Source organism: Quercus suber, unplaced genomic scaffold (genome assembly GCF_002906115.3).
Source record: "Quercus suber isolate HL8 unplaced genomic scaffold, Cork oak 2.0 scaffold_253, whole genome shotgun sequence".
Taxonomy (NCBI): Eukaryota; Viridiplantae; Streptophyta; class Magnoliopsida; order Fagales; family Fagaceae; genus Quercus; species Quercus suber.
The window spans coordinates 815,334-834,923 of NW_027069709.1; the positions used below are offsets into that span (position 1 = coordinate 815,334).

Consider the following 19,590-nt stretch of genomic DNA (forward strand, 5'->3'; position numbering starts at 1 on the left):
TTCTGTTGCTGCGGTACTTAAGCCGCGTTTAAAAACGCGGCTATTAAAAACGCTGCTATAGGCTATAGCCGCGTTTTTTTTGGGCTATAGCTGCGTTTTTTAAACGCGGCTATAAACCCCTTTTTTGTAGTTGGGGGGGGGGGGGAATCGTTTGCATGACAGCAGGGTCATTTTAAGGATAATTTTATCTAACATTATTATACACATTTACAGGAAAATTAATAGATCCTTGATTTCCATGCGTACAGAACACCTTTATGGATAGAACAATTTTAGGAGTTTGCTTGTATCCTGTCAAATTGTTGACCCTTTTGCAGAGGTTTGCGTTTCTCTTTAGTATAGCGGCACAACAAATCTGAAAATAATTTAGGGGGAGCTCTGATGACCTCAGAGAAGAAATGAAAGTCTAGCGAGCCAGTACATGTGAAAATGGAACCAAAGCACCTTAATTTGGTCTGTGCAGCAGTGCCATTGTTTGAAGATTGCAGGCTACTACTATCCAACAAAGGGGTCTTACCATGAGATGAAGATCCTGGGCTGTCACAGCAATAGTCCTCACTCAAATCTTCTTTGGCTTTTGCCCATATGACAGCATAAAACCCAATTGATAATATAATTGCTCCAATGATGCCGCAAAATTAGTAAGAAAAGATGGCCAATGAATCGTGAAAAGATATAAATCCAAGGAAACTAACAGAAGTACTAGCTGATATCATTCTTCTTGATTAGAAATCTAATTGTTTGTTGGAAGAACAAACGTGATTTTTAAATATGAACACATTTATTGAGAAATGTACTTAATTAGTATTGTTAATGTATGAAATTAATGTAGTTCTTGCATGAGTGTTGGGAGTGAATGTATGCATGTACCAATTAAGTATGGAGGTTCTAGATAGAACTACTTTAGCCTATAAATATCCATATAATCTACTCACTGGTAGAAAGCCAAAAAAATAGATTAAGTTATTTTTTAGTGCTTCCAAAATATTTGAGTGTTCTAGTGTTCAAAAGGGGGGGAAATGTCGTGTGTGTATTTTTCGTGCATGCACATTCACTTGCTTGAGTGAGAGAGAATTGTATACCTCCCAAGATAGAGAGCATCACCAAGGAATATGAAACTCATAGCAGCTGCAATGGCTATTGACAATGGCTTGAAGATTGATACATACACTGGCCCCCTCAAGTGCAAGCCCCATGTGTGAACAACAGTGCTTAATGTTGGATATTTTAATAAAAAATATTATATTTATTTTGATACTCATTTATGTGTATCAATTATCCCTTAATGTCAAATACGTTGAATACTAAATTTTGAAATTTAAATTTAATTCAAATTTGAATAGCTTTTGTCAATAGTTTTAATCAGGAAATTTATGAACATTAATGTAATATTAATGCCATAATTGCCAGCATATTTGGTTTTATTACAAATATATACTTTCCATTCTAAAGGTTTTGTAGTCAAACGTTCTTATTCAAATATGACATAATAAAGTCATATATGAAAGATATTTTAGCACTTAAATGTACAGCTATTGTTGAATTATTTTACGTTACCATATATACACAAATATTTACCATTTAATTTAATGGAAAGTGGTCAAAACAGCTAGCAATTTTTTGTAATATATATATATTCTGGAACTTTCAAAAAGGCATTCTAATAAAGGTTAGCCACGTTAACTATGGGACATTAAATGCATAGCATCATGATTCTTTCCTTCTAGTCCTCAACGTACACTTTGGCAAAAAGTTGACCGGTTTATATACATATATATATATATATTTAATATATGTATTCATGACATTGATTTCAATATCTTTATGACCATTTAATTGATATCAAGTCTTTTTGATTTTTTTTGGCTAAAGAGAAGTTAAAGGTCCGGCTATATATATATATATATGGAAAGAAATAAAGTAGAAGAGACACATTATTCTTGAATTACAAAACTGAAAATTTTTCAAAAAAATAGTTTTTATTGTCCTAAACACTTACCATCTATTACTTTTTACAACTCACAAAAATATTCTATCTTTACAAACTTTTCTGGGAAAAGAAAGTACTATAGAGAGCTTATATCCTACGAGCAGTGTAGGCTCGCAAGGATAATCAGCAAAAAGTGGCTGGGCTGTTGTATCCTGGGGGCAACGTGCAGAAACTATTTGTCTAACTACATCGGATATACCATAGACGGCACGATTTGTCTCAAGACAGTGACTTGGTCCACGCCTCATCTCTGCCACCTCTCTTGGTAAAATCAAATTGTGTAAATTTCCAAGGAAAATTCAGGTATTATCTCTCCTTTATTTCCAACACTTAATGATAAACCAATTCCCTGGTATATGAGAGAATGAAAGTTAGACATTATCAGTAGCCAGATTATCCTTTTGTAGTCCACTTATCTTACCGAGTATACTATAACGGCTAGTGCTATATTTGGCCTTAGTCTAAAAGCACTTAAGTTCCCTTCTGCTATTAAACATACTGGTGCAGATATAATTGTTGCAAACAAGAAGTACAGAAAGACCAGAGTGAACTCTGCTGGATATATCTTCATAACTTGGGCCTGTAAAATGCCACAAAATTTAAATTTAGCTTATACATTTGTTTCTTTCGTTGAGTTTGCCAAAAGTCATGCTAAAATACTGAGATTTTAAAGAATGTCCTAAATAAAGTACCTGAACAATGTACCACATTGAAGTCAGAAGATAATCAGTTGCAAGTAATAGGCCACCTATGACCCATTTCGTTTGGGATGAGCCCAATGGAAGATGATGTGTAAGGGGTGGTGCTTGAGATGCGATCGATATGATTGCAGGGCCCTTGAAGAAAACTACTATCAATGCACCTGATATTGATACTATTGTTCCCATGATTTTAGCCTGGGTGATTGAGCTTCTCATAGCTAGAACTTCCATCCTTTTTAAGCACCCAAAAAAGAGGAAAGAATCAAATTTAGTGATAGCAGTTAACATTAACTGTATTCTACTTGGTGATTAAGAAATGAGTTATACTACGTTCACAACAATTTTCAATATAACAAATTACTAGTAGAAATTTGGGTCCCTTATTGACATCACTATTTTACTTACCATTAACAATTTGTCACCTAGAATTCGTTGTGAAATTGTTGTGAATATAACATCACTTTTAAGAAATTACTACATGGATGTGCAAGAAAAATCAAATCAGTATTAAAGTGCCTTAGGAAAAGGAAAAATATCAAATTTACAAAATATAGACTAAATTTATAAAAGATGTGTTATAACCATTGTGTTGCATTTAATTAGATAGTCTCGTATTCATAAGGAAAAGATGCCTAAGGAAGTTTAAATTTTATCACAAACCAAAAATAGATAAATAAAGACTCAAAATAACATACCAAGCAGGACAATAAAAAAATGTTAGGATTTGGATTTGCGTTGTCGAATTTATCTACCAAATGTGTGTCAATGAGGGTTGTAATTATTGTATTTTTTCTTCGGTAAAGTGTTGAATTGGAGCTACTTGAAAATCTCAAGTTGAAGAAGGCTTGCTTGAGTATACTCATTTACTATAGGTTTATGTGGAGTAGAGTTAGTGTTTGATTCAGATTATATAACTTGACCCAATATAAAAGTGTTATTGTTTTTAATGAGAGGTTTTTTGAGGCTTAGTTCATGGAGCTTCGACTTGGGCGTTGTTGATCCTCTATGTGGGATATAAATACTGTTGTGTCAGATTAGAGTTTGGTATGTTGTTTTGAGAGAGAAATATTATACTGTTGTATTTTGTATTTTTCCTTGAAAATAATGAATCATTGAGGCCCGGCTTGGATTAGATTGGCTTCTTTGTCCCTCTTTTCTGTTCTTCTTTTGTTGTTTTGATTTAATTGGTTTTTTGAGAACAAAATTGTGTTGTATTTTGATTGCATATTTCTATTTAGATTCATTTGAGGGAGAGAGGATTTCAGTTCAGTTAATAGCCGTTGAGATAATTTTGCATATTTTAATCAGTTGTGTGAAATATTTTATTCCAGTTTAATGCTTTTGCTAATGAACAGTACTCTTCAAAACCAAGAAAGTGAATGTTCATGAGCAAAATTTTTTTTGCTTTTTAAAGAGGTTGTTGGAGCAACATTATGTTGGTTTTCTATCTAAATTAGAGACATTTGTGTTTGGAATGTCTCTGGGAGATGCTTTTAACTCTTGCCAATGAGTTTACTATCGTACCAAAGTTTCAAATTTGTGCAAATGAGTTCATTCATGGTGAAGGTTCCATTGAAAACATCCAAAATTCTGGATTTGTGGGAGGCAAATGGATCGTTTGCTTAAGTTGAGTTTAAATGCAAAGGTTTTGTAATATTAAATAGAGATGTTTGCATATATATATATGGACCGTTTTCTTAAGTTGCGTTTTTATTGGGGTGGTTATCATCGGAGTGATTTTTTTTTTTTTTTTTGAAAAGTTCATCAAATGTTTTCCACTTTGTCACGAGTCTTTATGTTGATTTTTTGCTTTTATTTTTCAATCTTTAGATTGTGGTATATTCTTATATGATTACTTCTAGGGTGTGAATGGGTTTGGTTGGATGATTTTTTCAACCCATCAAATATGTGGAAACTATATAATTATCTTTCACGCCTCATAAAAAGTTGGACTAACTATATAATTATCTTTTAAATAAATTATTAAAAAAATATGCCTAAATTATATTGCAAATTTCCAAATTTATGAAAGCCAATTCTTAAAATACAAAAAAAAATAAAAAAATAAAATAAGGGTAATAAAATAAACTTATATATATGGTGGATTGGGTTTAATCAAATGGGTTGAAAAGCCTATTAACCTAAACCCAACCTAACTTAACCTATCAAACTCACGAAATCCAACCCCAGATGTTAGGTTGAATTGGGTTGGGTCGGTTTTGTCGGATTGGTTGATTTGATGCACAGTTGCACACTCCTAGTTACTAATCATTGTGTTCGGTAAACTCTTATTTATTAAATTAGTTCAATTGATCATTAATTTGATTATTAGATCAATTGGGGTGACTATTAGATTTCTCAAAAAGTTTGACTTCTTGCACCATCAATATCTTTTTATGACCTTTCTCCATTTTGTAATTCTTAATTTGTAACATAAACCGACATTTAATTAATCATCTACATTGCCCAAATACGAGAAAAAACTAGCAAATATATGATTTTACTTCTCTTTTCTTTCTTAGGCAAGAGATATTGGTCATCGTTCAAAAACATGATGATTAAACAATTTTTATCCCTTTTTAATCTTTGTTTAAATTAGGTAAATGCGGGTGATCAACACGAATCCCACATCATCACTAGGTGGTAGGGAGGAAGGGTGGACGATGAATGATGGTTTTTAAGTGTTAAATATGTTGCAAGGTACAATTAGCTTAATTAATAAAGTTATATGGAACTGACTGAAATATATATATATATATATATACACATGATACAACTACATAAGAAGAAAAAAAGCTGAAATTTACATGTTTTACTACATTTAGTTTACAAATTGATGTGATAATGAATGTGATTGGTGAGTTTCAATAACTTTTTTTTTAGGACCGAGTTTCAATAACCTAATGAATAAATTTTTGAATTACTTATTTACGATTAGTGAAACATATTTGTAAGTTTAATATAATAAAACTTATGGTAAAATATTAACCTTAAATTTGATCAATAAAAACTTTCCTAACTCTAGTTTTATAATTACAATTTTTAACTTAATTAGATGTAATCTTTCCTAAAAACTGATAACGAAGTCGTTACAAAAATAGATAGAATGAAAAATTAAATAAAATATCTTGAGAAAGCCACGTTGTCGGTATCTTTGTAATGTTTGAGACCAAAGCCACTAAGTATACATACTAACTTTTTTTTCATAAATTTATCCACAACTATCAAGATGGTAATGTTACTAAAGTAAATAATAGATAAGAAAGAAATAAAGTGATGTTTGTGACAAGTCCTTGTAAAATATCAACAACAACTTACTACTATAATTATTTGTGAATAATAAAAAAAGGATTAGAAAGGAACGAAACCTGAAAATGACTGCAAGTATGAAGGTAAAAGCTGGTGTGAGGTTGCTGACCGCTGATGCAAGAGTCGGAGAACTGCATTCCATACCTATAAACCCACATAACTGATCTACAAACCTGCTTTCTGGCCCAACATAAATCTTATATCATGTCCAAATCCCAATTGATTAAAATCAAATTGCAAAAATTCAGCAAAATATATAAAAAGGAAAATTAAATTGCAAAAGCATTTTGGGTAATATTCTCGTACGTACCCAATCACTCCAAGTAGGAAAATTCTATAGAGGAGAGACAACTTGAATGTAGGAAGCCCTGTTGTTCTACGTGTATCAAATAGCCATTTGTCAAAAATTTTATTTTAGTTTCATTGGGTATGATATAGAAAAGGAGGTTAAGAGAAAATACCTGGGAAAGATGAAAACCAAGGGAAGAAGAACAAGAGTAGCAATGGCAAAGGAATAGAAAACAAAGACGTAGTAGCTCAACCCTTTCAAAGTGGCTGCTTTAAATACGATGTATATGCCGACGTTAGAGCATTCTACTGCAACCATGGCTGAAAATGGCAGAACATTCTTGTACCAATAGCTCATTGCCATCTCTCTCTCTCTCTCTCTCTCTCAATGATTTCTATGTATCTTGAATAGAGTAAACAAGAATATCTCCCAATTAATGGTTAATTACTATATAATTCTCCACGAAACATATATCATTGGTTTTGCTTTAATGAATAGCTAGACATTGACATAATCAATTGTTTTATTTTGGGTGGAAGACATGCATAATTGATTGGTTGGCGATGGTCATTTATTTAATACTATCTACTTATGCTTATGCTTTCGTGAAATATTTTAGCTTTTCTTTAACCCTGTGATTGTTTATAGGATTCTCAAAAAAGACGTGATTGTTAAATACTTTATAGAGATTGGAGACTAGTGAGAGTGAGACCCTAATTTAAAAATAAAGAGATTTAAGGGCCAATGCCCAAGTTCAGACTGAAAGCCTAATGTACTTCAGATCCAAAACTTCACTTTGCTTCGGGCCGATCGGTGAGCCCAAGCCTAAGACTTCACTGTATGAAATGCCTTCGTCTAAGAACCCAGCTAAGTAAAAACGAAAAAAGGCCCAGGACCCATCTCACGCTAATGTAATCTCCCTCTTTTTGAGCAACGGAAAGACATTCTAAGTTAATCATTTTTATTTTAAAAACTTTAATAATTATTTGGCTAAATTGTGTGTTATTTAGGGTAAATCGAAATTACCGGGCTACATATGTAAGAAAGCCTTAGAATATTCACCTATTACAAATTGTTTATGAAATCAAGGTCAAATATGGTTCAAACACAATTTTAATAAAGGGCCTCTTAAGTCTTAACAGTTCCCTCTCCCTTGTGTGTGTGTGTGTGTTTATTTCTAAAAAAAAAAAAAAGAAGTCTTAACAGTTTCCTTAGGGCATTTTTTAAGAGATTATCTTAGGAAATTTTTTATACTATTTTAATAAGAAATATAAATATGTGTCAAAAAAGTCAATTCTTTTTTCTTTTCTCATAAAATTTTTTTTAAAATATTTCTTAAACCAATGCTCTTAGGGCATCCATTAACTTTTCATTTTTAATATTTCCTGATTTGATTTTAATTTATACCAAATAGTCTATCTAAATTTTACCTTGTGCTGGATTGGTGCAAAAGGTCAACAGAGTTAGTGGTTAATGACAACTAATTTGTAATCAATTTTAGGAATTGTCAACCTTCTAGACCGATTTGGAATTAGGAAGTCCAAATCTTAGTCTAGAAATAAGAAAATGTTGATAGTTTCAAATACATGCCCTACCCATTTTCTTTCATAAAAAAACAAACTAATTATAATTAAATACATGATAAGACCTATTTATATAAGAGGAGAGAGTACTTATTTACGATACTTGGGAGTCTTCTATAATTTTCCATGGGCTATGTCTATTGCTCACAAAACTGTTGTTGATGGTGTTTTTTACACTTCTTGTACCCTAGACATATGTTTTGATGTTATTAGACAATGTTTAGTCTAGGCTTTTTCTAAGAAGCAAGTTGGGTCTGACGCTCTTGCGGAATGGATTCCAAGGTCCATTTTGCTGCTGCCAGTTTGTGCACAAACATTTAGTCCAAAGTTCAAGGAACGATGTTGCAAACTAGGCTTATTCTATGTTTCTACCACAGAAGGAACATCTCTCCAGTTTCTATCGCGGAGCTAACTTTTCTTAACTTTCTACTGAGTAGTAAAGCTTTTTTGCATTTTTCTGCAACGTGAGTGACGTTCATTTTTTTGCTGCAAAAATATTTCTCCACTTCCGGCACATAAACAACTCTAAAACCCAAAGAAAATACCCATCAAGAAAATGTTAGTTTACATGGATTAGCATATTCTCATATATATACATACGTATATTTGTATATATACTTATACGTATTCACATATAAATATATAAAATATACTCTGCAGAATATGAGCTACAATGTATATATATACGTATGGCAGAACAATGATTAGTTCATATTAAAAACAATGCACGTAATAACAAAGAAATAATGAAAGCTTCAGCAGAAATAATCATAGGTAAAGAGTATTTGCAGCAGGATGTTGGCTAAAAAGATCTCAATCCAAACCCACACAACCTTATTACCAAATAAGGTTTTAAAGTTATATGGTTTGGAACGTGAGTCAAAGTAGTCATCCTTTGGAGGTTGCAAAGAGTGTGCTTTGGTGTTTTTTGAGGGAGGAAAAGGATTCCTAGTGATGCATGCTAATTCTACAGTGTATTATCTACTTTCTCTCTTCTCTCAAATATCATGTTCTTTCTCTTTTCTTTCTTTTTTCACTTTCAACTCATTATTCAGATTTCCTTCATATTTTTTTCCTTGGTTTCGATGTTGTTCTCCCTCCTTATTGTTGTTGTTGTTGTTGTTGTGGTGGTTGTTCCCACATTCATAGGTACTGTTCCTTTTATACCCAAGATCATCAAGCCTAGGTGATTTTCCTTCTTTACCCTTGTTTTCACTAACCATTTAGTCTGTCATGGGCATTCAGTCAACACCCACAACGCACCGTTCTGGCCGAGTGTAGGTGGGTTCAATTCCACTACTTTCTGGCTGCTAGCAATGGGTTCAATCCCACTACCTTGGTTCCGCGACAGACTTCTTTGTCTTTTTGGGTAAAGGCCAACCGGCTACAACATCCTTGCCTTTCACACTCTCTCTCTCTCTCTCTCTCTCTCTCACATTAAGTCTCTTTGTCTTCATTCTCTAGCATGCATTAGATGGCTCCCACTTACCTTCTTCCCATTTTTGGTAAAGATGCTTTCGCAGCAAAGCATATTCTCAAAAGTGGTCTTGGTGGGATACCACACCCTCTACATTGGTCATAAGCCTTACTCCTTTGCATGGCTAGGATGGAGAAGGGCAAAACCCAAACCTTACCTTACTCGCCTGCCTTGACACTTTTGTCTTTTCTCTTATTTTGTTTTCTTTCGCATTCACGCGTTGTTTGCTGCTGCTACTCCTGCTTTTGTTTTATTTCATCATGTTTCTTCATATTAGTTTTCACTTCTATCCTTTTACACAAAAAGATTTGGGCCTTTGAGGGCCAAATAATGTTTACTGGATCAAAAGGGTATTAGACCCAATTTGCCTTAATCTGCCGAAGTCATTCTGTAGAAGATATGTATTTTGCAAAAAACCTGTATTGCAACAGATTTGTATTTTGCTGTAGATCACTTTCTCAGCCTAGGCGTAAGTCTAGGCTTTTGTTTCTTGGTTATCTTGGTGGACCTTTGGGCCTTGCTTGTTATTGGGCTTTCTTCCTCATGGGCTTTTGGCCCTTACTTTTTATTAGGCGTTCCTCCTCATGAGCTTTTGGATACAAATTTGAAAAAACGAGCATCAATAACTGTTTTATACTCAAACTAGAAAACAACTAATTAAAACCGTGGCTTGAAGTTACGATTTTCAAGTCAAATTTTGACTATAAAAGTCACAATTTCAGTTGTTTTTTGGGTTGTGTATAAAATAGTCTGTGTGCAACGAGTATTTCCCTTTTCCCATACTCAAAAAATTGTCAACATGTAGACTAATAAGGACAGAAAGTTTAAATTAATATATATATATATATATATAAGCAAAGATCTCACGTGGGAGAGCATGAGATTTTGCCATGTGGCGCCTTCTATGAAGAGAATTGAAATACTCTTAAGGTACATCAAAGATAAGAATAAATTTTAAAATAGGGGCTCTTTATTTCCTTTGGTTCAATGTTTCAAGACTACTTTTTGTTACATTTTTTATTCAATGTTTTAAGACTACTATTTGTTTAATTTGATTCAATGTTTCAAAACTTCTTCTCTCTCTCACACACAAAAAACTCTTTGCATTTCCATCCATCGTTTTCACTTTTACTCATTTATATACACATATCCACAACCCTTCATGCCATTCCATCTCAAATACATTCAAGGGGAAAAAGAAAAAAAAAATGACGTTAATTAGCTTCAACCTTTCAATGACACCTACATAACTGAACATTGTGGTACCATTTAATCCTAACATGTATGAGTAGGCTATGACTAATGAAGGGGGCATGTGTTTTTTATTCAGTGACGGTAACTTACGGTTTTTGATGTTGAAGTTAGATGTTGTGAATTTTGTAAATGTTCTAATTCGCTTTGAGTCTTTAGGTGTTTAAGATTTTGGTTTGGGAATGTCATAAATGTATTTTACTTTAGAACTAAAAAAAAAAATAATAAAAAAAAAATAAAAAAATTTTAATTGATTATTTATGAAGTTTTTTTTTTTTTTTTTTTTAATTTTATTTTGTGTTAGAACTCATAATTTGTAGGGTTTTTTACTGCTATTTTGTGCAATATGAGCCGTAGTGATAAAAATAAAAATTGATGATGATTTCAAAGTATTTTCCCTTTTTTTTAAAGGATACGGTCCATTATAAGGATGACAATTTTTCCCCGCCCTGGATAACCCGCCCCTCTCCACTTCGCCCCGCTTGGGTTTTCCCCACTCCACAGCGGCGAGGATGGGGCAGGATTTTAGCCCCGCAGCACGGGGCGGGGTGGGGATGAGTTTAGACTTTTTAGACCGACCCCCCCCCCCCCCGGGTCCTTACCCCACCCCACATTCCTAAGGGTTATAATTATAAATTTTTCATACCTTAAAACCCTACTATTTAAATAACCATATCAATATTAGCTTATTTTATTCTACCCAATGTGGGTCTTTGCCTTTATTTTGTTATGTGGTATACTATGAGATTTTTTTTTTATTTTATTATTTTTATGATTGTCTTGTTAAACACTTGGATATATTATTCAATTTTTTCTAAAAATTGATTTGATTTGATGGAATAAATTTAGTTGTAATTTCAATTATATTTTTATTAATGAAATAGGTTTCATTAAAAAAAATTGTACTAGTTGTAGGGCAAATTAACAAAAAGTAAAGTTTTACGAGGTGGGATAGGGCTTCGCCGGGCCCCAAAAGGTAGGGATGGGGTGAAAAAGTTTTCCATTTCACACGGGGTGGGGCGGGGATAGGGCAAGACAAAACCATACGGGGCAAAGATGAAGACCCCATCCTTCAGCCCCGCCCCGCCCCGTCCCATTGCCATCCCTAGATATGGAAGCCCACCTAAAAACAATTAAATTTTGATAAATGGATGTGTTTTAGCCAATTTATCTTTGTTTTATCACGTTCCTTTTATGTTAATACTTACAAATAATTTCCTTAATTTCATTGAGATAATGAATTGGGTGTTTGCGATTGAGGTCTCCATATTTAGTTGTGAGAATAGAGTGGTTGAGGAAGTGTTTGGAAGATTACTTAAATTTATGTAATTTTAGGATGTAAAAATATTTTATGCTTTAAATTCTTATTTGTAGATTTCAAAATCATTTAATCAATTTAAAAAATTAAATCTATTTTTAACGGTAAATATTATAATATGTTATAGTTTTATAGTGTTATACAATTTTTTTTTTTAAATAAAATATGAATTAAGAAAATCAAGTTTCAAAGTATTCAAAAATATTGTGGGAAAATATAAATATTATACAACAAAATAACTATTATATGTAGGTCTTAATATACATAAGAGCATCAGCACTGAGGAATGCTAATGCCAAATGTAAGGAGAATTTGGCATTTCAAGCCCCAAAGTGCTCTGCATTAGGGAATGCTAAACCCAAGTATTGCAAATTTTTTTGCAATACTACTACAGTGCAATTGTACCTTTAGAATTGCACTGTAGCAGTATTGTAAACCAAAATAATTATATTTTATTCCCTCTTTTCACTTCTTTGACTTTTCTCTTTCAACTCATCTCTCTCACAGAGCTCTCCTCTCTCTTTCTCACCGGTAGCATTTTCTTTGATTCTCTCTCATTCAACCCCTCCTTCTCTCTCATCCCTCTGTGTGTGGATCGGTGCTCATCTCTAGATTATACAGCGTGGTGCCGCGGCTTGGGCATGGGTAGGTGGTGCCGCGGTGTGGCAGATGGTCGCGGCGACGTGGGTCTCTTCCCTCTTTGTCTCTCTTTGATCTCTCTTCCCTTTCTTTCTTTTTTTTCTTTCTCTTCCCTTGAATCAAGCTTCCGTGGGTCTCATGGTTTGGTGGAGATCATGGTTTGATGTGGCAAATCGGGGCGGTGCCGTGGTTGATGATGGATCAGGGTGGTGTTGTGGGTCTGACGGGTGTGGTGGCTATTGCTGGCTCTGATTGGTTTGATGGTGGGTGTGTGTGTGTGGCTTAGTTGATGGTTTGTGTTTGTGTGTGTGTGGCTCTATTGATGGTTTGGTGGTTTGTGTTTGTGTGTGTGTGTGGCTCTATGTGTGTGGTGATGGGTTTGGATAGGTGGATTGGTGTATCATGGGTCTGTGTGTGTGGCTCTATGTGTTGAAACCGGTGCTAGAGGTTGAGGGAGAAAGAGAGGAAAAATGAATAGAAAAAGAGAAATAGTAGGAAAAAAAAAAAAAGAATAAAAAAGAATATTTAAATAAAATGGGAAAAAATAGAATTTTGAGATGTTGGGTATGTTGTAAAATAGTATGGTATAATTGATAAAGTAACTTTTTGAGATGGTAAAATAGAATAAAGTAGCATTTCCTGATGTTGATGAGACATTATCTAGTTAAGTACAATGGATATGCCCCTTCATCTGCTAGCATTCATCTGCATACATCTATTCTATAATATGTATACTTTCAACTTTGTTGCTATCCAACAAAGGAGTCTTACCATCAGGTGAAGATTCCAAGCTACTATAGCACTTGTCCTCACTCAATTCTTCTTTAGCTTTTGCCCATATGACAGCATAAAACCCAAATGATAATATTATTGCTCCAATAACGCTGCAACATTAGGAAGAGCAGAAAGCCAATGAATTGGTAAAAAATAAACACAGGTAGTAGTTGATTCTTCCTTCTTCCTAGAACTATTATGTCCTAGGCTTGAAAAGGGAGAAAAAATAGTCTTTTTCGTTAAGAGAGAGGAAGTGAGAGAATTATATACCTTCCAAGATAGAGAGCATCACCTAGGAATATGACACTCATAGCAGCTGCAATGGCTATTGACAATGGCTTGAAGTTTGAAATATACACTGGCCCCTTCAAGTGCAAGCCCCATATGTGAACAACAGAGCTGAAGAATGAACCAAAGATTCCCTGATCAGAGAGAATGAAAGTTAGACATTATCAATAGCCAGATTGTGATTTTGTAGTCCAATAGTTTCTTACCGAATATATAACGGCAACTAGTGTTATATCTGGCCTTAGTCTCCAAGCACTTAAATTTCCTTCTGCTATCAAACATACTGGTGCAGATACAATTGTCGCGCAAACGTTGTTTAATAAGACTATAATTAGCTCTGCAGGATATATTTTTATAACTTGGGTCTGTAAAATGCAACAGAATTCAAATTTTAGCTTCCAAATTATATCTCATTAAATTTGCCACATCTTAGATGTACTAATTAATTAAGGTACTCAGTCGCAAAGTACCTGAACAATGTAACAAATTGAAAGTAGAAGATACTCGGCAGTAAGTAAAAGGCCGCCTATCACCCAATCCCAATTGGCTTGTGATGACCCCGGTGGAGAGGGAAGTGAAAGGGATGGTGATTGAGATGAAGCGGAGATGATTGTAGGCCCCTTGTAGAAAAGCACTACCAATGCACCTGATATTGATACTATTGTGCCCATGATTTTAGCCTGAGTGATTGAGCTTCTCAAAGCTAGAATTTCCATCCTTTTTTGAAACACCATAAGAGGAGGAATGAATAAAAATTTGGTGATGGTGGTCAACCTTAAATGTATTCTATACTCTCAATGATTAAGTAATCACTACGTGGACTTACAAGAGCAATCAGATAAGCATTACGGTGACACAACATATTTGCAAATCATAGATCAAATCATGACAAATGTTAAAAATAAAAAGAAGGCTTAAGAAGAAACCTGAAAATGACGGCAAGTATGAAGGTAAAAGCTGGTATGAGATTGCTGATGGCTGAAGCCAGAGTCGGTGAACTGTATTCTATTCCTTTATAGCTACACAACTGAGCCACAAACCTGCCCTCCAGCCCAAACATGAAATATAAACATAAGCAAAATACACATTTCTTGTTCTTAATTTCCATTTTCATCATCACCAAATCACAAATTCAAATTGCAAAAGCTTTTCATGTATTATATTTTCATACCCAATCACTCCAAGTAGGAAAATTCTATAGAGGAGAGACAACTTGAATGTAGGAAGCCCTCTTCTGCATATTTCAAGTAGCCTTTTGTAAATATTTTCATTGGTCATATCATATATACAGAGATTTTTTTTTTTTTTTTTTTTATACATAAAATGAGATTAGAAGACATACTGGCGAAAGATGAAAGGCAAGGGAAGAAGAAGAGGAGTAGCTATGGCAGAAGAATAGAAAATAAAGACGTAGTAGCTCAACCCTCTCAAAGTGGCTGCTTTGAATAAGGTGTTTAAGCCGACATTAGTGCATTCTGCTGCAACCATGGCTGAAAATGGCAGAACATCTTTGTAATAATAGCTCCCTGCTGCCATCTCTCTCTCTTTCCCTTGATGATTTCTATTGTATCCGTGTTAACATATTCACATCCTTCCTTTGCTTCTTAATTAAAAGAGCAAATTTCAATACCATTCAACACGTAATATATATCATTGGTTAATTTGGTTTTGCTTTCAATGAATCGCTAGATAGTGACATAATTAATTAATTAATTAATTATTTCTTTTGGTATAAGAAATAATTGATTGGTCCGTCAATCCTTACGATTTGACCTTTTTTTTTTTTTTTTAAGAATCGAAACTTGATTACTTGTAATTATATATACTAATTGTAATTTATTTTATACATATTCTATTGCCATATTTCAAAACACTTTTTTTTTTTTAGCACTCTCCTATGCACCTTATTAATGGCGAAACTGGAAATTACCTTAATTATAGGGGATGACAAAAAATCCCTCCAACTAACCTTGAACTTGATATGCCCCAAAGTAAGAATAGAGTGGGTATAAGATACCCATGATCTTCTTCAAAGTTGAACATGCTTGTAGTTGTATTTCCTAATTCATGACTTTCTGTATAAAAATTTAAGGATAAAATACTATTTTGATTATTAAATTTTACTAAAAATTGTTTTTTGTCCTTAAAATTTAAAAGGTTATATTTTTCATCTTTAAACTTTATAAAGACTAAAGAGTTCCTTTTAATGGTTTAGAGTCAAAAATAGAGATGAAAAAAATAACTTTTTTCAATAGTTTAGAAACGAAAACAATCTTTTTAAATTTTAGGGATGAAAAACAAATATTTGATAAAGTTTAAGGATCAAAATAGTGTTTTACCTAAAATTGAATTATTTGGTCAAATTGTTAAAGTAATCACTAGTATCTTATATCTACTTTATACAGCAAATTGCAGCAAAATTGTTTATGAAATCAAGTTCAAATATGGTTCGTACTCCATGTAAACCATACTAAACAGTAATCACTATCTAATCAATTTGTTTTGGATAAGTGTAAAAATTGTCAACAGAATTGATGGCTAATGACAATCATATTTTTATAATTTGTATTAAGTTTCAACCTCCTAGTCTGATCAACGTTAGATCCAAGTTCAATTCCAAATCTACAATTAAGAAAAATGTCATTTGAAATGTTGTTAATTTCATATTGGCTTTCAGTGTGCTTGTATTTCTAATTGCCCTCTTTGATTAGACTGGTATACAAGGAGAAAAGGCCAAAAATGCTTACTCAGGGCGTGGAAATCGGCCACCAAAGCAAAAATATCTCCCAAGGCATGTTGTGTCCCCATTTGATTAGATTAGTTGTTGGATTTCTGTATCTGAAAACATCATAGTCATTTTTTGTTTGGCCTTGAAAAGTAAACCTTCAGATATCACACTTCTCTTTCAGATGTCATATAATCAAACAGTCTGCGTTCATGCAGTGAAACTATAGAAACGTCATAGGTTACAACATTGGTGGTCATAAGTCATAAACCATAGGAGAAATTTGAGGAGCTCTTGAAGCCCTTTTTTGAAACCGAAGGAGTGTAAGGCAGTGTCGATGACTGAGTAAAATATTAACAAATGTCAAGAATGGCACCCTGTAGGGCAGATTTTACTCGCTAAAGTAGGCTATGATGCGTACTGAGCTAAAAGAACTCTTGAAGCCGCTTATACCGCTAAACTTGATGTCAGCCATTATTACATTTATATGATAATAACACAGAAAAGGATTACAATTTTAAGTATTTCATCCTTCCAATAATTACTCCGTTAATGCAAATGGAAAAGTTCAACATAATACTATTTTTTTCCTTTTTTTGTTTTTTGGTCAAATTATGAGATTTGATAACTATAGTAGTTGTTCATATACATTTATTAAGAGAAATGTTATCTCAACAAAAGTTTCATAACAAATTTTAAGTGACAGATTACTAGTAATAGGAATAAATGTGATTTCAATTGTGGGTTCAAATTAGAGCCAATAACAATTTACCGCCTACGATTTTTTGTGAAAGTGTTGCAAAAATGTTGTGGACGTAGCACTTTTCATTTATTAATAACTAGTAAGTTGCCCATGTGATCCACGGATAATTTTGTGATATTTTATGTAAAACGGTTTTGGAGAATTTCGTACATATTTAGGAAGCACGGTTGCGGATTTGGGTTTGGGTGGGCGTGCGCATGTGGCGACACAGCTTTTTTTGAAAAAGTAAAATACAAGTGCGGCAAGATACATTTATTAATAAATTATTAAATATATTTTTATTTTTATTTTCTATATATTGCTAAACATTTTTTTTTCCATATAATGGTAAACATATACCAAATTAAAAGCATTAGTAGATAATAAAGTGAGAGATGGAGGGAGTTTGAGGGAGAGCTGGACTGCTGGAGCCGTGGGTAGGGTGAAAGTTCAATTAGTGTGTAAAACATTAATGAATGTTTAGACCCCAAATTACAAAATAACCAAAGCAAGCTTATATTCAAACAATATATGTGCAGAATATGAAATATAAGCAATATCCAAATAGGTAAAACACTTTAAACCATAATTAATCACAAACACAGCAGCAATTAATGGTTAAAGAGTAAGGGAAGAGAGATGCAAACACAAGGATAACACCGGCACGTGTTATCGAAGAGGAAACTGAAGAACTTGGCGAAAAACATCTTTGCCGCCCTCCAAGCGGTAAAATGATCTACTAGAAAATCAATTGGGATACATGAATAGCAATAGACCCTCCAAGCCTAATCTACCCGATGCATCTAAGCCCTCCAAGCTTCTTACTCCAACAGGGTTACGCCTAACTTTGTCTTCTCTAATTTACAGGATCCTGCAATAAGCTCCATATTGTGGTTATCGAACACAGTAGCAATTAATGGTTAAAGAGTAAAGGAAGAGAGATGCAAATACAAGGATAACACCGACACGTGTTATCGAAGAGGAAACTGAAGAACTCGGTGAAAAACATCTCCGCCGCCCTTCAAGTGGTAAAATGATCTACTAAAAAATCAGTTGGGATACATAAATAGCAATAAACCCTCCAAGCCTAATCTACCCGATGCATTTAAGCCCTCCAAGCTTCTTACTCCAACAGGGTTACGCCTAACTTTGTCTTCTCTAATTTACCGGATCCCGCAATAAGCTCCATATTGCATCCGTTATCCTTGGCATCTTCCAATGCTTTCGAAGCTCCAAAAACACTCTCAACACTTTGAATGGGTGTAGGTAGTGTTTGGGTACAAATATCCTCTCAATGGGTATAACAATGGGAGAGGGAATGAGAAGAGACTACAAAGATATCTCTCTAGGAATGAGTAGCTCTCTCTAATAGGGTGGGTGTGTTGTATAAACCTCTCTTAGGGTTTTTCTCTCAATAGGCTCCTATTTCAGCACTATACATTTCGTGGGTATAAGGGTATTTATAGTAGGGTATGTGAAGAATGTGAAAAGTCAGTTTTCATCCAAATAGGGTATTCTGGCGACTTGGCCTCGTGATTGGAACAAGTCGTGAGAAAACTTCCAGGCCAGACTGTACTTTTTTTCCTGTAGTACTCCAACTGTCGTGACCCTTCAGCTTCCTGCATGCTTCACATGTGTGGCACTTTGGCGACTTGATAGTCGCGAGATCTAGTTGCTAGACTCCTCTTGAATGCACATAGCTTGAGTTTTCTTCACACTCTCTTACACACAACCCTTACACAATTCCCACCTAAATACAAGATTTATACATGCTGAATTACAAGCAAATTTGGCACGGAATAAAGCCAACACATGGTTGATTAAATTCAACCTTACACAGAGAGAGAGAGAGAGGGAGAGAGAGAGAGAGAGGAGATGGAGAGAACAAGAGAGACTTTGAGATGATTTTAGGGTTATTTCTTTAAAGCAGGTTGTCAAAATAGTGTGTTTTGATTAAATATTTTATGTTTTTTTTTTAAAGAAATTATTCGGTCCGATTCTAGGCCTATTTCGAACCGAATTAGGCCAAATCGGAAACGAAAAAAAAAGTTCGGCCAAGGACATGCATGCAACTGCGTCCATAGCCGCAAGGTGTGTCAACGGTTGCACGATGCGTCCATGCATATCTGACTTGGGTGCGCTGGCCCAATCGGCGCACCGTGCTTCCTAGGTACATATACTATAAAGAAAAAGTAAACTATTAATTTTTCTTTTGGAGAAGAAATATATCCATTTTGAGATAAATTAGGTCAATAGTTTCACTGTACATTTATAACCTTCTTAAGTAAGACTAAGTTTTAAAAAAATCATGAAACCAAAAATAAATGCAAAAGAGTGACATGACTATGAAAATAAACTAATTTGTGATGTGTTCACATATTATATACTATAAGGTTGAATTTATTCAACCATGTGTTGGCTTTATTCCGTGCCAAATTTGCTTATAATTCAGCAATTAGAAACACTATATTTAGGTGAGAATTATGTAAGGGTTGTGTATGAGA

General features: G+C 33.9%; 2 protein-coding genes across 3 annotated transcripts; both read right to left on the reverse strand.

Moving 5' to 3' along the window:
* Window positions 1–1,910: 1,910 nt before the first annotated feature.
* On the reverse strand, window positions 1,911–6,838 carry LOC111986861 (WAT1-related protein At5g40230-like). The gene is made up of 5 exons (XM_065781000.1): window positions 6,462–6,838; window positions 6,311–6,376; window positions 6,060–6,173; window positions 2,683–2,923; window positions 1,911–2,570 (listed from the first exon to the last, which is right to left on the reverse strand). The coding sequence occupies exons 1-5, from the start codon at window positions 6,650–6,652 to the stop codon at window positions 2,403–2,405; spliced, it is 780 nt and encodes a 259-aa protein (XP_065637072.1). The 5' UTR covers window positions 6,653–6,838; the 3' UTR covers window positions 1,911–2,402.
* A 6,286-nt stretch (window positions 6,839–13,124) lies between these two features.
* On the reverse strand, window positions 13,125–15,230 carry LOC111986904 (WAT1-related protein At5g40230). Of its 2 annotated transcripts, none has more exons than XM_024018598.2 (7): window positions 14,962–15,229; window positions 14,791–14,853; window positions 14,546–14,659; window positions 14,090–14,336; window positions 13,826–13,984; window positions 13,602–13,753; window positions 13,125–13,441 (listed from the first exon to the last, which is right to left on the reverse strand). In XM_024018598.2, the coding sequence occupies exons 1-7, from the start codon at window positions 15,153–15,155 to the stop codon at window positions 13,273–13,275; spliced, it is 1,098 nt and encodes a 365-aa protein (XP_023874366.1). In that variant the 5' UTR covers window positions 15,156–15,229; the 3' UTR covers window positions 13,125–13,272. The 2 variants fall into 2 exon arrangements, with proteins under 2 accessions (XP_023874366.1, XP_023874367.1); XM_024018599.2 differs by having other exon boundaries at window positions 13,328–13,441; window positions 13,602–13,730; window positions 14,962–15,230.
* Between the last annotated feature and the right edge of the window lie 4,360 nt (window positions 15,231–19,590).